The 23563-nt window shown below is 39.9% G+C and overlaps 1 protein-coding gene across 2 annotated transcripts in view; it reads left to right on the forward strand.

Moving 5' to 3' along the window:
• The window catches only part of GRIA3 (glutamate ionotropic receptor AMPA type subunit 3), a 333308-nt gene extending 319515 nt beyond the window's left edge, over window positions 1–13793 (forward strand). The window contains exons 14-16 of one of the 2 annotated variants that reach the window (XM_030934741.1): window positions 2943–3057; window positions 5690–5937; window positions 11582–13793. In XM_030934741.1, coding sequence (XP_030790601.1) covers window positions 2943–3057; window positions 5690–5935 — 361 coding nt within the window. In that variant the 3' untranslated portion in view covers window positions 5936–5937; window positions 11582–13793. The remainder of the gene's footprint in view (window positions 1–2942; window positions 3058–5689; window positions 5938–11581) is intronic. The other variant, XM_030934742.1, reaches the window with a different exon arrangement.
• The last annotated feature ends 9770 nt before the right edge of the window (window positions 13794–23563 follow it).

The raw sequence follows: 23563 nt of genomic DNA on the forward strand, positions 1-23563 counted from the left end.
GACCCCTAGCACAGGAATAGCCTTCCCTCCTCCAAAACCTGTGTTTCTGAAATGCTTTGTCCCAGGACCTCTCTACACTCTTAAAAATGATTAAGAACCCCAAATAGATTTTCTTTATGTGTGTTACATCTGTTCATATTTGCCACATCAGAAATTAAAACTGAAAAAATGTTCATGAATTCATTGATTCATTTTAAAAAATAATAAACCCAATATATGCTAACATAAATCATATACTTTTATGAAAAATAACTATTTTTCTAAAACAATAAAAAGAATAGTGAGAAGAATGGCACTGTCTATATTTCTATAAATCTCTTTAATATCCAGCATAACATAGAGAATGGGATTCTCATTTCTACTTCTTCAATCAATCTATTATAATTTCACCCATCATATGGCCTCCAGGAAACTCCACTGTATATCAAGAAGGCATAATAGTGAGAAGGGCACTTAGTATTATTATAAAAATAGTTTTGACCTCACAGATCTTTTGATGAAAGGGGTTCAGGGATCCTCCAGGGGTTCCTGGACCACACTTTGAGAACAACTACTCTAAACTGACATGCCACACTTTTATGAATGCAGTTCACTTAAGGGTTGATAAATTTCTTTTGAAACTAGGATCTCTAGGGGCAGTGAAATCTCCCTATTAGACCTTAGTGTGAGTACCTAAGGAACAGAGACTGCTCTGTCCCTAAGATCTGGTGAGCAGCAGTACTGAAGAAAATGAATGATGTAATTTGAAGAACATATTACCTGGAGGGAGGACAGGACCAGGTAAGGGCTTAGTCAGGTAGCAGTATGAGGACACTGGGCCCTTTGCAATAAGAAAAGAGGAAGCACAGAAAGGAGGAAGAATTTGCTTTGTAGTTTCTCCTGTGGTCCTGATGAGCCCAGTCACTCATATGCCATTGGAAAGCATCTTCCCCTATATCCTGAGCTAATTGCTACATTGCTGAGCCTGGTGCCAGTGCCTGGCTTAAGGCATAGCATTGAAGGAGAAGTGGTAGTGATGAGACAACAACAGGGGAGAGGTAGAGCGAGAAGAGCATCAGACGGTGGAGAACAGGGGAGAAGGCAACGCCAACACTAAACTCAGGGCCATCGATGGCCTGCCTGTCATTTGAAAGCCTGGCTTGACTTTCACTGCCAATAATATCTTAAAGAGGCTCAAAGTTTTATCTGAGTATATTTTTGTTGTTTTGCATTCCAAGCAATTGGTTAGCATTTGAGAAACCTGGGGTTCCGAGCATTGGATGAAGGAACTTGTTTAGAGTATAAAAGGATCTGAATTTCTTGGCGAGATACAAAATCCAAATATTCTGGCTGCCAGGCCCTACGCTAACCAAGAAAGTTAACTCCCTGACACTAAAGATTTATACTTATTCAAACCACAAGTACTCTGAAATTGCATTATTTTTAAATAACTATGTCTTTCTCAGAATATCTGAAGATAAGGTGGCCCCTCTGTTTTAAATAGCAAATGGGGGAAGAAAGGAAATAGGTTTGGGGACTTTGTATGATAGAGATCAGATCTCTGTGACTATAGCAAGCCTTATTAGTGACTGGATATGTTAGTGGGTTCAATTTATCCAAAATAGGCTAAGAAATTTTTACGGCATGTTCACAGTTCCATAAATTTTCTGCTTTCCTCTTTTTAAGTTAGTGACATTCAGACCAACATGCACTAATATTTGGCAATATTGCTCCCATGAATGTGAACACACAGTTTATTGCCTCAAAATTATGCCACCCTCTCTCAATGGTGCATTTTTTATCCAAAGTCATTAAGGTTTCTTCATTTAAAATCTAATAGCTCTAGAAAGAAGGCAGGATAAAGGTCATTTTTCCCGTTTTATAGCTGAAGACATTTATAAGGGAGAAAATCTTTATCCTAGAACCAGTAGGGTTTCAGGCACTTGCCCAGCGGCTCTGAATGCAGTCCTTATATTTTTAAGCAGTAAAGGACTAAGGAGCAGTGGCCTGGCCTCCTGGGGATATGTACTAGCCTCTTAGTTGAGGAAGTCTTATCTTACTAGAACAATTAAACTATTTCTCTACAGCATTACCCAATAGTGGCAGAGTCATTTTGCTGGTTTAGGTCCTGCCATATTAATAATCTATTTTGAAACAATCTGGTTTGCCCTCTGGTGATCTAAGTTGACCACAGACATATGGCCATATCAGAGGGACAGCCAATCAGTAACTCAAAAACAATTTGTAGACCAGTTTTTACATTGTTGAAAATACTCCCCTTATCCAAAACGGAGGTCCGCAATATACCTTTAATACTAAGACCAGTATGTCCAAAAGAATTTAGACTACGTGTTTGTGGAGTAAGGACACATATGTAGTACAGTTCTTTCCAAGATCATTTTCAGCTGGGCAACAGACTTGTGTGATAAAGGACAATTAATTAGAAGGCATGTTATTTATGTAGAATCTATTTTCAATTCTGTTCAGATTTATCCATTTGTCTCGGTCCACAATATGGAAACACTTCCCCTTCTGGGTCTGTCCTTTTCCCGACTCCTCCATAAAATTTGCTTTCTGTCTGGAAGTACAACAAGACACCCAGTTAGATCAAACTTAACACACCTCCTTCACAAACCTACTGCAAGCTGCCGCCGACGATTGTCACCTGAGGGGAGACCCTCCTCACCACACACAGCCTATCTGAGGAGTGCCTTTTTTTCTATCCTCATTATTTAACAGTGTGTGCCGATTACTCAAAGCGATATGGGCAGGCCCTGGTAAATATAGCGTTGCTGTAGTGTTAACTTTTTATAAGGTAATGCTCAGGTTGCCTGCAGTGTCTAAAATTACTCTGTGGCCAGGGCCCCCTGCTTTATCGCTTTCTATAGTTTTAAAGTAGTTTGAAGCTTGAATAACATAAAATAACATAATATAATGTTATTTATGTTATTTCCCACGTGAAGAACGCCTGTAAACCTTGCAGTATTGAAACTCAGTGAACAAGGCATCTTAGACAAGCTGAAAAACAAATGGTGGTACGATAAGGGGGAATGTGGAGCCAAGGACTCCGGGAGTAAGGTCAGTCGCTGAAGGTCTTTTTGTACTGATTAGCAATCACATTTTGACCCACTGTTTATTTTCTATCCTAAAATGGCTTTCCTTCCCAACACACACTCCCTGACACAGTGGGACCCCTTTATAACAACAGCGCTAAAGGGATAAGACAAATGCCAGCCTCAGAGGCCTGCCATGTGACATCAATTGTTGACGCTATAGAACTGTTATTATGATTAGGAAACTCCATCTGGTCTATTACATTTCCAAAGTTATAAAATAATAAGCTGTGTTATAAGGGGGTTTTACTGTATTTCACATTTCAAAAGTTCAAAGAGAAAATATAACAACAGTAACAACAACAACCAAAAAAAAAAAAAAAAGATTTATTTGTGACAGTACTTTTTCTTAACCTCTTACAGTGTCAGAGACTTTGTAGTTATAAATGCATTTGGTTATTAATATATTATGTCGATCCCATCTGAAAACAGTCAAACGAATAAATAACAAAGACTGGTCTCTGTAAGCAGAATGATTAGCCTCCTGCCAGCTGCTGTTGTATTGAGTTCAGCATTAATTTGGATCTCGAATCTCATTAAGTCTGTCACACTTCTCTCTTCCAAAGGTGTCATTTGAATCTCTGTACGTAATACTTTTAAAATTTAGTCGCATGCTCCTTAAGGGTATACATTGTCAGGGTAACATCACATTGATAAGCATGAAACACTCTTCCCCGCCTCCTTCCTGCCCCCCTTCGCTCCCCTAAGACAGTTCTTTTTAGTTTCAATTTTTGCCTTTCCTTTTTTTGGACTAATATCGTGGTATCAGTTAATTCATTTCATGAAATGCCACTCATTTTCCCCGTGCAATGAACCATTTTGCTACTGGTTTTCTACATCCCACATCAGGGAATTCTATAACTCTTGTGAAACATAAATAATACATGGAACATGAAACTATTCTTCTTGTCACAGCTGACATGGGCTATGTCAAAGGACCTCCCCCCCCCCACCGCACCGTTAAATATCACATACATATAAAAATCTAATGGCAGACGAAGGGTTACCAGAAATTGATCTATTTCCCAATGGACTGTGGAACATCCTTGCAGATAGCCTCACCAGCCTCCTTAAAGAGATAATCCAATATTTCATATGTGACAGAAATTATTACTCCTTGTCTAGCTGTCATTCATCCTAAAAGAGTGACTATTTGCAAGGTTGTTGTGAATATGAGGCATTCCTACACCCTGTTTCTGAATGCAATTCAATTTCAATTGGACCTTTTATTAAGGTAAACAAGTACAGGGCTGGCTTCTATGAAAATAGTATCAGAAGGACATGGTCATATTGTCTTTACTTTTAATTATTTAAATGATACCAAGACCAGCTGAACCAGAGTGTTGAGTGTCAGCAATGGCCATTATCTGTTCACTGTGTTGTCACTTAAATAAGATGCTCAAAATTCACTGGCTTAACAATTTGGGTATTCCATTCAATTACATTCAGCAGCAAAATGGTTACATTCCCTCTAAAAAGACTACAAAATGCTATTTTATTTTATTTCTTTTTCAAAGAAAGACTCCTGGCCCTTGGTGTGTCCTACCTCAAGGTAGGGCTCAAGACACCAACTTTTTTCTTTCCATTTTTCAGCAGTTCAGTTTTTGCTTTTTCATACAGGCAGATAGCTTAGTCAGATTTGCACAGTTTGACCTGAAAGTCACTGACCGGCTTCCTCAACTTTTCCCCCTTGTTACAAAGAAAGCAAATAAGTGTCATTTTTAAAAATTATTCTCTACATTCCCTGGAGTAAAAGTTTAAAATGAGCTGGATTTTTAAAAAAATCATCAGCCTCCTGGAAAAGCTTTCTGATTTGTATGGAGCCAATCTAGGACCCAATGGATTCTCCTGACACTTTCCTTAAACTCTCAGGAAAATGTAACGGAGCCAATTCTTTGTGCTGTGCCCTTGTTCCAGCAACACAAAGACTTGCTGCCCTGATTTTAACTAGGATGAGGATTTAGCAGCCAATCTCCAAAGGGAGCGTTTTCTCAGTCACTGGGGGAAAGAGGAGAATTAACCCTTTTTAAGCAAACCCTTGCAAAATAACTCCTCAGATAAGAATAGCAGGAACCTCTAATATTATCATGTTGTATCTTAAAGACTAGTTGTTCACAAAGTTTGTCACAGGGAGAGCAAGGGAGAAAGGGGTGTTGCGGGGCAGAGAGGGGAAAGAGTGCTTCAAGTTCCCAAATGAAAAGAGTGTTACATTTATAGAGATTATGTCACAGCTCAACTCTGGCAAATGGTGTTTATCCAGGCTGGCAGAGGAATAAATTATGCTTGTGTTTACTCTTTCATTCCCATGGCCAGTGCTGTTTTATTAATTGTTGAACATCAATTTGAGGCACTAAGGGATGTAAGGAGTCAAGGTGAAAGGAAATTTAGGTGAGGATCAAGACTGTCAACAGAGGCACAATCTACCATCTTGCTGGTCATTGCAAAACATTAGCCAGTTGCCAGAATTGAGTCATAACACTTACATCAATGTTTAGTTATTTTACAATTTAGAACTACCCTATACTGTTGTAATATATTATAATGTTCCATTGCCTTTGTTTTCTCCAAGATCTAATCATGTTGTTCATTTCTCTTAGGACAAGACCAGTGCTCTGAGCCTGAGCAATGTGGCAGGCGTTTTCTATATACTTGTCGGAGGTCTGGGGCTGGCCATGATGGTGGCTTTGATAGAATTCTGTTACAAATCACGGGCAGAGTCCAAACGCATGAAACTCACAAAGAACACCCAAAACTTTAAGCCTGCTCCTGCCACCAACACTCAGAATTATGCTACATACAGAGAAGGCTACAACGTGTATGGAACAGAGAGTGTTAAGATCTAGGGGTACGGTTAAGGTCTAGTAAACTAATCAGCTTTACATTACTGTATGTCAATCTCTTTTTTTCTTTTTTTTCTTTTTCTTTTTTTTTAGTTTGGTTTATTGTTTAAACCATTGTCTCTTTGCAACCATTTGATTCTTTGAAAACAATGGTTGTGCTTTCTTGTCAGGCAGCGGTGCTTTCCTAATAGAATGGTTGTAATTAAATTGTGGTCTGTGACCCAAAAGGAAAAACAATTCTCCAGAGCATCATTGTTCAATAGAAAACATATGCAAGCCACATACATGAGCCATGCGTGCAATTTTAAATGTTCTAGTAGTCACATGTTAAAAAGTAAAACAAGTGAAATTAATTTTAATGATATATTTTATTTAACCCAATATATCCAAAATATGAGCATTTCAACATGTTTTCAATATAAAAAAAAGAATGAGAAATTTTACATTCTTCATGCTAATCTTGGAAATCTGGGGTATATTTTATACTTATGGTACATCTCGACTTATACTAGTTACATATCAAATGTGCAGTAGTCACACATGGCCAGTGGTTATTGTATTGGACAGTGCATCTGTAGAGAAAGCAGCTGCTCTGGAACAGATATTAAAATTAGGGGCAGGGCACAGCGGCTCACGCCTGTAATCCCAGCACCTTGGGAGGCCGAGGCGGGCAGATCACGCGGTCAGGAGATCAAGACCATCCTGGCTAACATGGTGAAACCCCGTCTCTACTAAAAATACAAAAAATTAGCTGGGTGTAGTGGCGGGCGCCTGTAGTCCCAGCTTCTCGAGGGTGGCTGAGGCAGGAGAATGGCGTGAACTCGGGAGGCGGAGCTTGCAGTGAGTGGAGATCGTGCCACTGCACTCCAGCCTGGGCGACAGTGAGAGACTCCGTCTCAAAAAAAAAAAAAGTTTAGGTACACAAGTGAGACACTGCCACTTCAAGTAATACAGCGCTTCCATAGGGAGAGGGGATTCTTTTAAGTAAACAGTGTATAAGTCTGAGAAAATTTTCTTAAGCTTTGAGTTCTTTTGTTGTCCCTTCCTTGGAACTGGTGCACAGGTAAGTGTCTATCAAAGGACAGTCTAGGCTCCCTGCTGCTAGCCAAGCCCTAATTCATACTTCAATGAAGCTGAGTGTTGCCACCTTGACTCTGGCAACTACAAACACCACCAATAATTCAGACATATTCAAATGCAAGCTTGAATTTGAATAATGTCTCTATTCTGGACCTGTTTAAAAGAATATAGTCTTGTTACTTTAAAGTGCATCTGTCATCACTAAAATGCCTATCTGAAGTGGAACAGAACAATAAGCAACTTCATACCCCTTATTTTAGGCAATTTTGACCTCATGAGTAAATGTCAATATGCTGGGATTTCTACAAGTGCATTTGTGGGTTTTGTTGTTGTTGTTGTTTTGTTTTGGGGGATTTTAGGGGTGTTTTGTTTTGTTTTTGAGGCAGAATTTTGCTCTATCGCCCAGGCTGGAGTGCAGTGGTGTGATCTCGGCTCATTGCAACCTCCGCATCCCGGGTTCAAGCAATTCTCCCGCCTCAGCCCCCCACGTAGCTGGGATTACAGGCATGCGCCACTATGCCCGGCTAATTTTTTTTGTATTTTTAGTAGAGACAGAGTTTCACCATGTTGGCCAGGCTGGTCTCCAACTCTTGACTTCAAGTGATCTGCCCACGTCAGCCTCCCAAAGTGCTGGGATTACAGGCGTGAGCCACCGTGCCCGGCTGCATTTGTGTTTTGGCCTTCTTATAGTTCACATTGCGGATTTACATTTAGCCAATTTTAAAATAATATTTCATTCAAATAAATAATTTGTCTTGGTCATGGAAAACATCATTTTGTCCAATGAAGTTGCTGGTTGTTCTTTCTTCCTGCCTTTTGCCACAACATATTCAGCACACTGCACCAATCTGCTGACAGTGTTCCCATTGCATTGGTGGATGTACAATACATGGATTCATCTGTAATTGCATTGTTTGCATGCAAGCATTTAGTGTTTCAATGTGCTTAAAATGTTTCACTCTTGAGTAGGTGCTATAGGCCCATTACAATTTGGGGCATACATTTTTATAGGATAATATCAATACATGATTCATAATCCATTTTCAAAGTGATCCACTTTCTTTCTGTAGCCAACACATAGACATGCTTGCTAGACATGAGCAATTTCAATCTAACTTAATTATCCCAAATTTTGAGGTGCTAGCATCCAAATAAATAATACACCTTAAATTTGTGTAGCAGTCATCAAAGTGCTCTCATATCTATTGGCTCATTTGAGATAAGATGGATCAGACAGTTACCAGTAAGACCCAGCCCATGAAGTGACTTACTCAAGGCAACACAGTTAGGTAGCGGCAGTTCTGGGACTAGAACCCAGCCGTTCTTCTGCCTATAGCCATATCTTTGCTAAACCATGCTACTTCTAACCACCCATGGCCTGATGTCCTCCAGGAAACTTGAAATCCTAATGGGATCCTGTCAAATGGAGAGCAGATCTTGAGTTTCTGTTCCACTTGTCCACAAAAAACGTCTTGAGGAACTTCACCAAGCCTCCATATGCCCCATTCCTTATGCACTCCACACAAGATTGAATATTCAATCACTCCTACTTTCCCCAGAAAGAATCTTTCTGAGGATTATATCAAGGCTCAGGGTGACATGACCTCCAGACTCTTTTTATCAACTATTCCATCTGAGAATTTATGTCCCTACTACCCAATTACTACAGCCTCAGACTCTTGTTAAAGCCCCAGAGCAGTATTCATGAAACATTAGTGTGCATGTGACTCATGTGGGAACCTTATAAAAATATAGATCCTGATCCAGCAGGTCTGGGATGGGGCCTGAGGGTCTACATTTCTCACAAACTCTCAGGTCATGCAGATGCTGCTGGTCCCAGGAGTAGAAAGATTCTAGAGGAAATAATCTCAGAGAATGTAACTTAATAAAAGAAAGGAAGGAAGAAAAGAGGGAGGAAGAGAAAGAGTGATAGAGATACAGGAAGAAAGAGGAAGAAAGGAAGGTGGGAAGGAAGGAGGGTGGAGGGAGGGGAAAAAAGAAAGAGGGAATGAAGGAAGGAAGGAGGGAGGGAGGGAGGGAGGAAATCAAAGGAAATTAAAGGAAAGAAACTGTGTCAGCAAACCTTTGTTAGGACATAATGTTGCCATCCAAAAGTGGAGGCCTGGAACATCAAACCTGAGGGGAAAATCTCAGAAACTAATATGCCACAACTTCTGGCTTTCCTTTACTCATCTGAGTTGATTCACTTTTGTGAAGCAAAATTCAGGCTAATTGAGGCAACAGTCACATTTTAATAGACTCCAATGCCAATGTGGTTACAGCCCAATTACCTAGCACCTTGGCAACCATCTCCAGGGTGAAAGAAGGCTTAGGAAGAGCGTCTGCAAACAAATCTGTCCTCCAAGCCTGTACAAAGTCTCCAGACAAGAAGCAAAAGCCTCATACGATGCCAGGAAAACCTCACTTGTGTTAGTCAAGAGGCATAAAGCAAGCTGCTTTGAAACTTCTCTGTTGTCCTCAGCCAATTTGGTGATGTGACATTAGGGGAATGTTGGTTAAGTGAAGAGTGAGATCTTCACCCATTCATCTTTTATTTCTCAAGAAGGTCTGGAATATCTCCTGGTGACTTCTAATTTGTTACCTAGTTATTAGGCTTCCAGTTACCTGAGTTGGCCTAAATCTGTCAGGGTCTATCCAGGGGCACCGACGTCAAGAGGTACCCTGAGATTTTACTTCTATTACTAATTATCAGAGCCCACCTTGGGGGTTTATAGTACCAGTAATTGTTCAGGAAAAATGACTCAGGGCAAATCACCTGCAAAAATACGGTCTAGTGAAATCTGGTTAATAAAAGGGTATCCTTGAAAGATGAGGGAGTTGTTTCTCATTTTCTATGGGTGATAGTCACATCAAGATTACTGGACTTATTGTGGGAACATGTGCCTTGGTCTCAGACCATGTTTAGCTCCCACTAGGGAGAAGAAAGCCTCTTGACTACCTGGTGCCTCTCTGGGTTACTGACCAGCCACTGGAAGTGTATCCTCCCAAGCATGCCTTGGCAGGTGACTGCCCATCAAGTGCTCCAGATTCACTGCACCCTAGGGTTGACTGTGCTAATTGTTTTAGGAAATTATTTCTAATTTCCTAATTGCAGTTCAGAACTACTTCTGGCTTCTTTGGTTTCTTCAAAAATATTTTTGAAATCTCTGTCCTTTACAAGACCTCAAGATGCCTGAAGTTAGGGGAAAAGATTTTCATTTTTCCTGCAGGAGTTTTCTGTTTAGTCATCCTAAAAATATTAGCTTTGTTGATGCAGCCCATTTTCAAAGTGATCCACTTTCCTTCAGAAGCCTATGCATAGGCATGCTTACTGGAGACATTTTTCTGCTTAAAAGAATTCACTTTATGTTAAATAGAAAAAAAAAGCATTCTGGATAATCAAGGTGATGATGTTCTTTCTCCCAAGGGACTTTTACCTCAGTGGTAATAGTTCATTTGACCCCGTTTGAAAGCAGGAAACAGAGGCACTGAGAGGTTGGGATCCTTTCCCAAAGTCATGCCGCTAGTTAGTGATGTCCCATGCCCACTGGGGAGACAGGAGGAGACTTTGATCTTTCTGCCAGATACGAAACTTCTCCAAGCTTCTGCGATAGATATGACTTAGGACTTAGGGGTGACAAGGAAGACGTTTGTCTACTTTCATGTTAGTCTTATTCTACCCTCCTTGGATGCTTTTGGCCTTCAGGTACATATTGGAAATTCTTCTTACAGATACTTTTACTCCAGGACCAGTGGCAGATCATAATTTTGTCATTCTTTTGGGATAAAATTCAGTGTTAGATTAGAAGAAAAAGAAATGTTTCATTAGTGTAGAATGAAAGGATAAAGAGAGGATGTAAACTTGAAGAGGAGGTAAGAAAGTGTCCTACAGTATTCAGAGTCAGGGGCAAATGAATCCCCTGCACTAGTTAGTGCCTCCAAAAAGAAGACACTATCAGCATTTCAATCAGGCCTATATGTCAGGGCAAAGACCTCATTGATGCCAAGTCCCCTTCATGGGTATCACTGCTCTGGCCTCTTCCTGGAATCTGCTGTCTCTTTAAAGTCCCAGTGCTATTTTCAGACTTTAATAACTAAGGTTGTAGGTATTAAGAGAAACAATTGCTCACCTTTCTAGCAATAAGCAAAATATTTTCTTCTCACAGTTAAAATGGATTTCAATTCAGTAAGCCATAGAACACTGTTTACCCTCTGTCCTGGGTGAACAATTCTTTGTCACAGGTTCTGCAATCAGAATACACTCTTTTAGTTCTCGTGAATATCTGTATTAAAATGCCATGGAAACTTTCTGGTATACCTACATCATAAGTGATTAAAACCTTGAATTAAACTGCATGCAACACCTGCATATTCCTTAGTACAATACATATAGTAGAGAATGTAACCAGACCTGTCACCTAAAGTCAGTCAAATAAATGAGGTGCAACCCCAGAAATGTCAATTTCAGAAAACAGCCATAGTTTTGTCCAAGATAGACTGAGCCATTATAAACTTCTCAATTCCTAATAGGAGGCCCCTTCAATTTTAAATATCCCCTTGCCTTTGCAGATCCCTTCCCACTGGAGGCATGTGATGAGAGGAAATCACCGAAAACGTGGCTGCTTCAAGGATCCTGAGCCAGATTTCACTCTCCTTGGTGTCGGGCATGACACGAATATTGCTGATGGTGCAATGACCTTTCAATAGGAAAAACTGATTTTTTTTTCCTTCAGTGCCTTATGGAACACTCTGAGACTCGCGACAATGCAAACCATCATTGAAATCTTTTTTGCTTTGCTTGAAAAAAATAATTAAAATAAAAACCAACAAAAAATGGACATGCAAGATTCCAGTATGCGAAAAAAAAATCTTATTAAGTCAATCCAACAAAAGCCATTCTTTGATACCACTGCAGAGTATACAAACACCAGGTTCTTTAATACACACACACACACACACACACACACACACACACACACACATTTAAATTCCAATTCAGCAAAGAGGCCCATCTAAGCTAAAAGAATTAATTCTTCCTGATTAAAAAGAAAAAATCTGTCTCCCAGTGTTTGGGAAGACGGACTGGCATTTCTTCTAGGATCTGCTGACCAGATGTTTTTGGTATTTCCTGTTGGTGGTGATGTTCTGTGCACCCTATTTCCTTTCAATGTTGCTGAAATGTGTATATCTTTAGAATGTAAATGCAACACTTAAGAAAATTCAAACACTTTGGAAAAGGGACTAAACAGTGACTTCTCTGTGTTCTCGAAATGGTTTTGTGAAAACACTTTGATAACTTTCCACTCAATGAAGAGATTTACAGAGCTTTCGAAATTGACTTTGTGTGTAGCAAGGGACGGGGCACTATCAGGATACCTCTTGGTGCTTTCCTAAAGTGGATCCCGGGGTTTTCCAAGGAGCCTGGAATTTCAGCTCACAGATCTGTTTTTCTTGCTTCAGTGTGCATTTTAAGTCAATAGAGCTGAGTATCTAGCATTGAGGTGAGGGAAATGCTGCCTATACTCCCAGATGTGTTTAGAGTATCTCAGAAACAACACTGTGTTTAGCTCGGCTTTCTCTGCTAAGTATGCCTTTCAAGTGTACACCACGGAGACAGGACTGCATTGCAAGGCGGGATAGCAGGTTCAGACCACAGTTCTCAGTCTGACTTTACTCTTGCTAGGTCTGTCCTACTAGCTGTTGCCTGCTACCGCCCATGGCTCTCCATCGGACTGCATGTGTCCTTTTCTAGTTTGCAAAGACTAAAATGCATTCCCAAACCTACTGCTAATCTGAGGGCCTCAGCATCATTTCCAGATCCTTGCTTGGAGCAGTCTCTCTATTGACTCTCTCAGATCGCTCCACTGCTCCATGGGCTATCAAGTAACTAACTGCATACCTGCCGTTGGCATCATCAGAACAGTCCGAAGAAATAGTCTCCACTCACTAATTACCTCCTATATAACGACGTATGCTTCCTGTAGTTCAGTAGTTTTCTCTCATCAGTAACGTGCATTGGGAAGTTTCCAGACTGCAAAAACTAGGAGCTCGCATTCATTTCCCAAGTGTGACCCTTAGATGCTTAGTTGACTCGCTGCATATTTGCTCTTGTCTTCAGAAAAGAAAGGAAGAAGTATCGTTCCAACGAAATGTTTCCAGAAAAGTGTAATATAAACTTTCATTCCAAAAATGGTGTCATAAGCAAACAACTCACTTATCAAATTTCAAATGGTATTGAACAAAAAAAGAAGGCTGTTGTGTTTTTGTTTTGTTTTGTTTTCATGAAACTGTGATTTTCAACTTATAAATGCTATAATGTCCCAGCGCAGGAAGCTCACGCTGTGTGAACACGAAGTTGTATAAAACAAACCAACCAACCTACACACAAACGTTTTCATAGGCACTGTATAAAGAAAAATGTATGTTTATTAACTCAAATCAGTTTTTCAGAGAGGAAACTTCACTGAGATGAAGAGGCGGGTAAATTGGTTTGTTATTTTTTAAAAAAACTTGCATGTTTAAAAAAAACGTTGATTGCTTCAAATTTCTGCTACTAACTTCAAGCTATGGGAGTTTGGCAGTAGTCACTTGAGGATTTTTTTTTCCAATTCTTTTCTTTTTGTTGTTAAAGCTGTACTTCAGTGAACAGAAAAATTGCCAAGCAAACTAATGGCTATAAAAGGGTAAATTGCATGTGTGGGCATAAATTACAGAGCCTCATTGCCATGAGGTATTGTACAAAGTTTTAATACATTTTGTAAATAAAATTGTAAAGAAAGAATTCTGTTTCTGTGCTATGGCTAGATGTTTAAAATTTACTTGGATGCAGATGCCAAGAAGTTACTCACTAACTGACTTCTGCTAGAAGCTTTGCCAATGATGTAACAGTCACTTTACTCATGATTTTCACAAAAGATTACTCCTCTCCCCACCCCACCTGCAACTGTAGTCAGGTGCAGACCCCTAGCTTAAGCAAAACTATACCTCCAAGACCTTAGATGAGTTTAACTTTAGGATCTTCCATTCCCATTCTGTCTTCTCCACCCTTTGGGACTCCTTTCCAGAGGCCTGTCTTGGCTCTAAACTTGGTCTTCAATTCTCCCATCTCCACAGCTGACCTCCCACAGAACTGCCTAAATTCAGGAGTATTGACCTTCAAAAACACTTCCAATTACTTTCCTATGCCATCATAACATATATGTCCTAGTACTCTTAATTGTTTAGCTAAGTTTTGTGTTGCTGCTTCAATGACCAATAATAATTCCTAACTAGAAATCGTTTCTTCCACCAAGGATCACTAATCTAGAGTGGGAGAAGAAATAATGAATTTAGGACTACACTGACTTTAGAATAGTTCTGACAGAGAAATGAAAAGCTAATCATCTAATCTGATTTGTAGATTCTGAACATGGAATACAACTTTATCCAATAAATAAAGCAAGTGTTTAAATGTACACCAGTTTGTATCATAACCACCTTAGAGAACAGGGGATAATGATAGGAGGAAAGGAGAGGGGATAATTTGCAACTGAACCAAAAAAGAAGGAAAGTGCAGCTGAGATGCTGGAGAGATAAAGGAAAAAAAGATATCTGGGTTTAGGGAGTTAGGAAGCAAGGAACGCAAGAGCTTAAAGAAGAAGAAAGATGGGAGTGGGAAAAGAAGACTGAGAAAATTCTGAAGTGAAGGCTGATATAATTACACTGTGGACAGCTTGGCTTACTGTAGGCATCATCATAATTACTACCATTTTCATTGTGCTCTGAAATGCTAAATAGCTGTTAAACCACTCACACTTCATAACTCTTCAACTGCTTTTTAAAATTAAGACACCTGTCGCAGTCCTACCAGAAGACTATTGATTCTCCAGAGCAAGTTCAGGGACTGGATTAGAGTGATGAAATCAGTTCAAGTACCAAACAATGTCCCTGGATCTTCCAAAATAATAGATTTATGCTTTAACAGCCACTTCAATTCCTTATCCCCAAAGGAGAAGCTAATCTCAGTTGCTGTCGCAGACGATAATGGAGCACTATTTTGGTTTAGGTGGGATTTGGGTTTTTTTTTTCTCCCTGAAGGAAGGAGGAAACAAAAGGGGCTGCTTTTAGTATTTCTCAAATTGGACTATAGGTAGTTAGATATTTTGCTTATACATAGAGTCAGCCTTTACAATCAGGTCTTCAAAAAAGCCTTGCATTTCAAATGCCACACGCTCCCTGTGCACAAAAGAATGCCTCTTGGTCTCCACATCAGTATTCCTGCCCTGTTAAGACTCATGTCTGGTCACACTCAGTCAATAGAACAATCTTCAAACAGGAAGGAAAAATGTATTTAAGGAAACCTTAGTAAGATTATGGCAGAAATATTGCAGCAAATTTTCTCCCTCCTATTGGATGAGGGAAAGGGTCAACTGTGACTTCAGAAGATGAACGTAGAGGAGAACAAATTGAGAAGCAAGAAGCAAAACCATTATTCCTCAGAATTCAGACTCAATCAAGCAGAAGATGCATTAATATGCTATCTCACAAGGGTCAGAAACCATTTGTAACACAAACACTACCAAAACCTACTGTTACTGAGAGAGTTACTTTCAAAACCTGAGCTTTTTAGCGACTCTGAACCATAACCCTCTCCTTTTGTCCTCACTCTGTTGAACTGAGGTTCCTGGGACCAATTTATTATCAGATCACTTGACAGACATGAAACTCAGTAGCTGAAGTGTGGGAGTTCTGTGCACTCCCACAACTGAATTCAGATTCTCTCTTAGGAGAGAATGGTGGGTTGCACTAAGAATTAATGAAACCTGCCTCCAGAACTAAAAGTGCTATGAAGTGCTAGGAGACTTCCTGCACACCTAAGATCAAGAGTCACAGACAAGCGATTTACATTCAGTGAAAACATGGGGCACTCAGACTTTCTCAAAAGGTTTCCAGGGAGAGCACTGTTGTCAGGAGAGGATTGAGGGAGGCTTTAGGGAGTTGATCACTGTCCCAAACCTACTGCCACATACTCAACATCCTCAATGCTGAGGTTCACAAATTCATTCAAATGGGTGAGATTCCTCAAGTTCTCTGACAGCCATTGTTATTATTATTATTTTTTTTTTTTGAAACACAATCCATTTATTTGCGAAGCTCAGTAAACATGACTCTGAGTTGCCAGTACTGCCCAAAAATGGTGGCCATGAGTTAACTGAAGGAAATCTAGAAAGAAAAGTCAGCAGAAATTTCATGGTGATTGACAGGTATTAATCAGGGAATGTACTTTTATCTCTGACTACATGTGATAGCTCTTGTAGTCAGATATTCATTGAAAGGATGTGATGGATGTATCTGAATTGCTTATCTAGGCACCTCCATGTTTTGCTCTGTGAAGCTAATGGTATGAGCTTTAGCAGCAGCCCAGGTGGGTGCAGGATGACTTCAGCAGGCTCAACACAGATACTAAAAAGATAATGAATAACATTAATATTTGCATAACATGTGCGAAAAGAAAATAGGGTTAGTGAGGCAAGTAAGGGTTTCATGGAAAGGAGCAAAAAATATGGCTTTATTTTAACCCAGTAACATGGCTTGGCCTATTCTATTTTTTTTTATTTATTTATTTTTTATTTTTATTATACTTTAAGTTCTAGGGTACATGTGCATAACGTGCAGGTTTGTTACATATGTATACTTGTGCCATGTCGGTGTGCTGCACCCATCAACTCGTCAGCACCCATCAACTCGTCATTTACATCAGGTATAACTCCCAATGCAATCCCTCCCCCCTCCCCCCTCCCCGTGATAGGCCCCGGTGTGTGATGTTCCCCTTCCTGAGTCCAGGTGATCTCATTGTTCAGTTCCCACCTATGAGTGAGAACATGCGGTGTTTGGTTTTCTGTTCTTGCGATAGTTTGCTAAGAATGATGGTTTCCAGCTGCATCCACGTCCCTACAAAGGACTCAAACTCATCCTTTTTTATGGACAGCCATTGTTATTGTAACCATATGTCACCTGGACAGTATGGTTCTGAGAGGGCATACACTCTCTACCTCTCTTTGCCAGATGACGAAGGAGCAATCTTGGCCCCTGCCCTCATAGGGCTTACAGTCTTGGTACAAGGTAGATGATGACTAAAAAGAATCTGCATTCATTTATGTCTATTGCTCTGCTCAGAGAAAATACTTTTAAAAGCCCAAAAGGAAGACTTTCCCTTTGCCCCTTCACTTAGACTTGCTCTTCCTAATACAATCGGGGGTGGCGGAGTTAACTAAATTTTTCTTCGTGCCCAAAAGCTGTGAGCCTTTGCAACTGAGGAGTCATACCTGGCCCCTGAAAGCATACAGCTGCTGAGAACCTCAGAATGACCACTTTCTTGCCAGCCTTTCTGCCTTCTGAGCAGGAGGTATTTGCTTATTTGTTGATTCACAATGTCCTAGCTATAAACGTGTAAAAGAACCTACAATGACAGCCTAAGAAATAATCCTCTCCCCATGTCAGCAGCTTTGGAAAAATTACCCCAGGTGTGGTTTCACTGAGCTTCAATCCTATAGCAAAATGGTTGATTTACAATTTTCCTAATAAATATTCATTAAGCCTGAACAAGTCAATTAAAGCTCTGGTGGCAGCTCACACGAGGCTTGAATATAAGCAGACAGAAGGAAACAACTTTTGTAAATATTCCCAAATAACATTACAGTCTTCCCCCATGAGAGTGCAAGAGTTTATCTGAAAGACTGAAAACCGTCTCTGAACCCAGTGAAGCCCTCCAAGGTTCACATTTCCTCCCATTTACTGCATAGCTTCAGAAAAGCTTGTTGCATCCTTGGTTTCCACTTCCTCAATTATTGCAATATGGTTTCTGCCACCACCACTGTACAGGAAATTCTCTTGACAAGGTCATCAATAAACTGCAATCCATACTTTATAGCAAGGGCTGGCAAACTTTGGCACACAGGCTAAATCCAGCCCACCACTTGTTTTTGTTAATAAAGTTTTATTGGAACACAGCCACAGTTATTCACTTATGTATTGTCTGTGGCTTCATTCACTCTGCAATGGCAGAGTTGACTAGTTGCAACAGTATTGCCTAAAAAATCTAAAATATTTACTAACTTGCTCTTTACAGAAAGTTTCCCAATCACTACTTTACCCTACTTGATAGTCATTATTTTATTTTATCTCTTTCCAGAATTTGATGTTATCAACCTCCTCCAGTTTGGAAATCTCTATTATTTTGACTTCCATGACAGCACTCTTTACTGGGCTTCCTCCTACCCTGCTACCGGTAATTTTTCTTCTGCTTCCTGGTCTCCTCCTTTCTCTCTTAATGTCAATGTTTTCCCAAGTTCTACCACATTTCCTCCTTTCTTCCCACTCTGTATTCTCTTATTCTGTGCTATCCCATGGTTTCCATCTCCACATACATTATGATGTGTTTCAAGTCTTCATTTCTATCTCAAAACTCTCTCGTGAGCTCCAAACAAGCATAATTAAATGTCTATAGGACACCCCCTCACTTGGATTATGCTATAAGCATGTCAAACTTGACATTTCCAACACAGAAACTATTGTGTGTTCTCTTGCCCTCACCCCACTGCTAAACCAGAGCTCCCTATAAGAGTCCCCATCTTGATTTAAAACACCTTTGATGGGGAGTCAAATAAAATATAAAAATAAATCTAATGAACTTTAAAATTGGTGGATATGACAATCTGAGAAAAACAGACTTGCACTCAAAAGCAGAAGCCACAGTACAATGACAATGGAAAAGCAGATGGATTAGTTTAACATCAACTTGTATAGCTATAAGATGTAGTGAAAAGTAAGCATATGGTTCTTTGTATCATCTTTTGGATCACCGAATCATAATATGATTTTCACTCTTGTGGAGGAAAACTATCTAGGGTTATCACCAAGGAAGGAATGTGCAAGCCTTGAACATGCTAGCCAAGGGTCCCAAATCACTCACTCCCCAGAACATAGCAATACAAGGAGGTGGTTCTGGTCACTCTGAGGGAGATATTAGATGAAACCTGGGTGGAATCATAAAAGGAACAGGTGGGGAGTTTGCGTGTTCAGTTTATATATACACAAGTATGTGCATTTCTGTAAGTGTTCAGAGGACTCTAAGCAACCCATGTTTTTTTTTGGTGGTGGTTGTTGTTTGTTTGTTTGTTTTTTGTTTGTTTTTAACCTTTTGCTATGGACTGAACTGTGTCTCCTCCAAAATTTATATGTTGTACTCTAATCCCCAATGTTACTGGATTTGGAGATAGGGCTTTTAGGAGGTAGTTAAGGTAAAATGAGGTCTTAAGGGTGGGGTACCAATCTGATAGGATTGGTGGCCTTAAAAGAAAAGGAAGAGACAGCGATCTCTCAGTTTACATGCATCCTTGGAGGAAAGGCTGTGTAAGCACACAGCAAGAAGGTGGCCATCTACAAGTCAGGAAGAGAACCCTCACCAGAACTTGACCCGTCTCACACCTTGATGTTGAACTTCCAGCCTCCAGTACTGTGAGAAAATTAATTTCTGTTGTTTAAGCCACTCCGTCTGTGGTATTTTGTTATGGTGGCTAGAGAAGACTAAAATACCCTTTCCACTGTCACAGAGAGTTGGGTCATACAGACACGATGGTGGGACAGGGGAACACTCGCCACTGTAAATCTAGTCACCAAATTCAGAAGCCTGGAAATCAACTCTGCCTGCTCCCTCCCTCATCCTTATCTTGAATCAAGTCCTAATGATTCAATCTCTCTGATATCTCTGAAATCCGTCTACTTCTATGAGTCCCTACCTCATAGAAGTAACAGTTTCTTTTCTACCTCATAGAACTTGTAACAGTTTCTATGTGGCCTAATATAACAGCCTCTTAGCTGTCCCTCTTGTTTCCAGGTTTTTGTCCCTCCAATTCACCCTCCACACTGCAACCAGAGTGACTTTTCCTGATCTCATCACTCCTCAGCATCAATGGGTCCCTATTGCTCTTTGGCACAGGAGTAAGCTCTTTTTTATTATTATTTATGTGTTTAATTTTTGTTTTAGAGAGACAGGGTTTTTCTCTGTTGCCCAGGCTGGAGTGCAGAGGCATCGTCATAGCCCACTGCAGCCTTGAATTCCTGGGCCCAAGTGATCCTCCCGCCTCAGCCTCCTGAGTAACAAGGACCAGGCCTGCCTAATTTTTTTTAACTTTTTTAGTTAAAGACTAAGTCATACTATATTCCCCAGACTGGTCTTAAACTCTTAGCCTCAAGCAATCCTCCTGCGTTGGACTCTCAAATTGTTAGGATTATAGGCATGAGCCACCAGCTCTTTATTTTACCATAAAAGTTGCTGCCACCTGCCAATTTCTTCACCCTTGTTGCTATTCACTAAGACCTAGTCATATGCAACTTTTTATTTTTATTTTTTGTTCCAAACTCATTTTAGGTCCAGGGAGTACATGTGCAGTTTTTCTATGTAGTTAAATTGCATGTCATTTTTAACATGAAGGGTTTGGTGTACAGATTATTTTGTCATCCACATAATAAGCATAGTAAGTGATAGTTTTTTGGCCCTGATCCTCCTCCCACCCTCCACCCTCAAGTAGGACCGAGTGTTTATTGTTCCCTTCTTTATGTCTATGTATACTCAATGTTTAGCTCCCTTCATAAGTGAGAACACATGGTATTTGGTTTTCTATTCTTGCATTAATTTGTTTAGTATAACGGCATCCAGCTCCATCCATATTGCTGTAAAGGACATGGTCTCATTATTTTTTATAACACCATAGTATTCCATGGTGTATACATAACACCACTGATAAGGATTTAGGTTGATACCATGTCTTTGCTATTGTAAATATTGCTGCAATGAACATACATGTGCATGTGTCTTTATGGTAGAACAGTTTATATTCCTTTGGGTAGATGCCCAAAAATGGGATTGCTGGGTCAAATGGTAGTTCCGCTTTAAATTCTGCAAACTGCTTTCCACAGTGGCTGTACTAATTTACTTTTCCATCTGCAGTGTATAAGAGCTCCTTTTTTCCTGCAACCTCACCAGCATGTTATTTTTTGACTTTTTATTAATAGCCATTCTGACTGGTGTGAGATGGTATCTCATTGTAGTTTTTATTTGCATTTCTCAAATTATCAGTGATGTTGAGCTTTTATCATATGCTTGTGAGCCACATGTATGTCTTCTTTGGAGAAGTGTCTGTTCTTGCCCTTTGCTCATTTTTTAATGGAGTTGTTTTTTGCTTATTGAACTGTTTAAGATCTTTACAGGTTCTAGATATTACATCTTTGTTTGATGCACAGTTTGTGAATATTTTCTCCCATTCTGTAGGTTGTCTATTTTATTGATAGTTTATTTTGTTGTGCAGAAGGTCTTTAGTTTAATTAGGTCCCATTTGTCAATTTTTGCTTTTGTCGCAACTGCTTTTGGAGACGTTGTCATGAAATCTTTGCCATGGCCTATGTCCAACATGGTATTTCTTAGGTTTCTCCTAGAGTTTTTATAGTTTCAAGTTTTATATTTAAGTCTTTAATCCATCTTGGGTTGATTTTCATATGTGGTGAAAGGAAGGGGTCCAGTTTTTATCTTCTGCATGGGGCTACCAATGTATGCCAGCATAATTTTTTGAATAGGCAGTCCTTTCCCCATTGCTTATGATTGTCAACTTTGTTGAAGATTAGATGGTTGTAGGTGTGTGGCTTTGTTTCTGAGTTCCCTAACCTGTTCCATTGGTCTGTGAGTCTGCTTTCTTACCAGTATCATGATGTTTTGGTTACTGTAGCCTTGTAGTAGAGTCTGAAGTCAGATAATGTGATGCTTCCAGCTTTGTTCTTTTTGCTTAGGATTGCTTTGTCTATTCGAGTTCTTTTTGTTGTTGTTCCATATGAATTTTAGAATAGATTTTTCTAATTCTGTGGAAAATGTGGTTGGTAGTTTGATAGCAGTAGCATTGAATCTGCAAATTGCTTTGGACAGTATGGCCTTTTAATAATATTGATTCTTCCAATTCATGGAATTTTTTCCTTTTTTTTTTTTTTTTTTTTTTTTTTTCTATATATGGAGTCTCGCAATGGAGTCTCGCTCTGCCACCCAGGCTGGAGTGCAGTGACGCGATCTCATCTCACTGAAACCTCCGCCTCCCGGGTTCAAGCAACTCTCCTGCCTCTGCCTCCCAAGTAGCTGGGACTACAGGTGCCCACCACCACACCCGGCTAATTTTTTGCTTTTGGGTAGAGATGGGGTTTCACCGTGTTAGCCAGGATGGTCTGGATCTCCTGAACTCGTCATCTGCCTGCCTCAGCCTCCCAAAGTGCTGGGATTACAGGCGTGAGCCACTGTGCCTGGCCTTTTTTCCGTTTTTTTTTTTTTTTTTTTTTTTTTTGTATCATCTCTGATTTCTCTGAGCAGCGTTCTGTAATTCTTATTACTTCCCTGGTTAGTTGTATTCCTAGGTATTTTATTCTTTATTCTTTTTGTGACAATTGTGAATTAGTCTGCATTCTTGATTTGACTCTCAGCTCAGATGTTGTTGGTGTATAGAAATGCTGCTGATTTTTGTATGTTGATTTTGTATCCTGAAACCTTGCTGAAGTTGTTTATCAGATCTAGGAGGTTTGGGGCAGATACTATGAAGTTTTCTAGGTATAAAATCATATTTTCTGTGAAGAGAGATGATAGTTTGACTTCTTCTCCACCTATTTGGATGCCTTTTATTTATTTCTCTTGCCTGAATCCTCTGGCTAGGACTTCCAGTACTATGTTGAATAAGAGTGGTGAAACTGGGCATCCTTGTCTTATTCCAGTTCTCAAGGGGAATACTTCCATCTTTCGCCTGTTCAGTATGATGTTGGCTGTGGGTAGAAATGGTACCAGCTCTTCATTATACACCTGGTAGAATTAAGCTGTGAATCTGTCTGGACCAGGGCTTTTTCTGCTTGGTAGGCTTTTTATTACTGATTCAATTTAAGGACTCGTTATTGGTCTGTTCACATTTCAATTTCTTCCTGAGATTCTTTCCTTAGCTTGGTCCATGTTGCTGTTTGTACTTCTGATTGTATTATGAAATTCTTGTGGTGAGTTTTTCAGCTCTATCAGACTAGTGTGGTTCTTCCTCAAAATGGCTATTTCATCTTCCATCTCCAGTATCATTTTACTGGATTCATTAAATTATTTGGATTGGGTTTCAATTTTCTCCTGAATCTTGATGATCTTCATTACTATCCAGATTCTGAATTCTGTGTCTGTCATTTCAGCCATTTCAGGCTGGTTCAGAACTGTTGCTGGGGAGTTAGTGTGGTCACTGAAAGGTAATAAGACACTCTGGTTTTTGGGGTTGCCAGAGTTCTTGCACTGGTTCTTTCTCAATTGTAAGGGCTGACGCTCCTTTAACCTTTGAATTTGCTGTCATTTTAATGGGGCTTTTCCTTTTATATTCTTTGATGCCCTTGAGGGATTGACTGTGGTATAAGTTAGTTTCAGTTGACTGGCTTCATTTCTGGATAATTTCAAGTGGCCAAGGCTCAGCTCAGCACCCCTGGGCTGCGTGCTATAACGGGGGGGGTGCCTGGGACCGG

The sequence above is a fragment of the Rhinopithecus roxellana genome, chromosome 7 (genome assembly GCF_007565055.1).
Source record: "Rhinopithecus roxellana isolate Shanxi Qingling chromosome 7, ASM756505v1, whole genome shotgun sequence".
NCBI classification, from domain to species: domain Eukaryota; kingdom Metazoa; phylum Chordata; class Mammalia; order Primates; family Cercopithecidae; genus Rhinopithecus; species Rhinopithecus roxellana.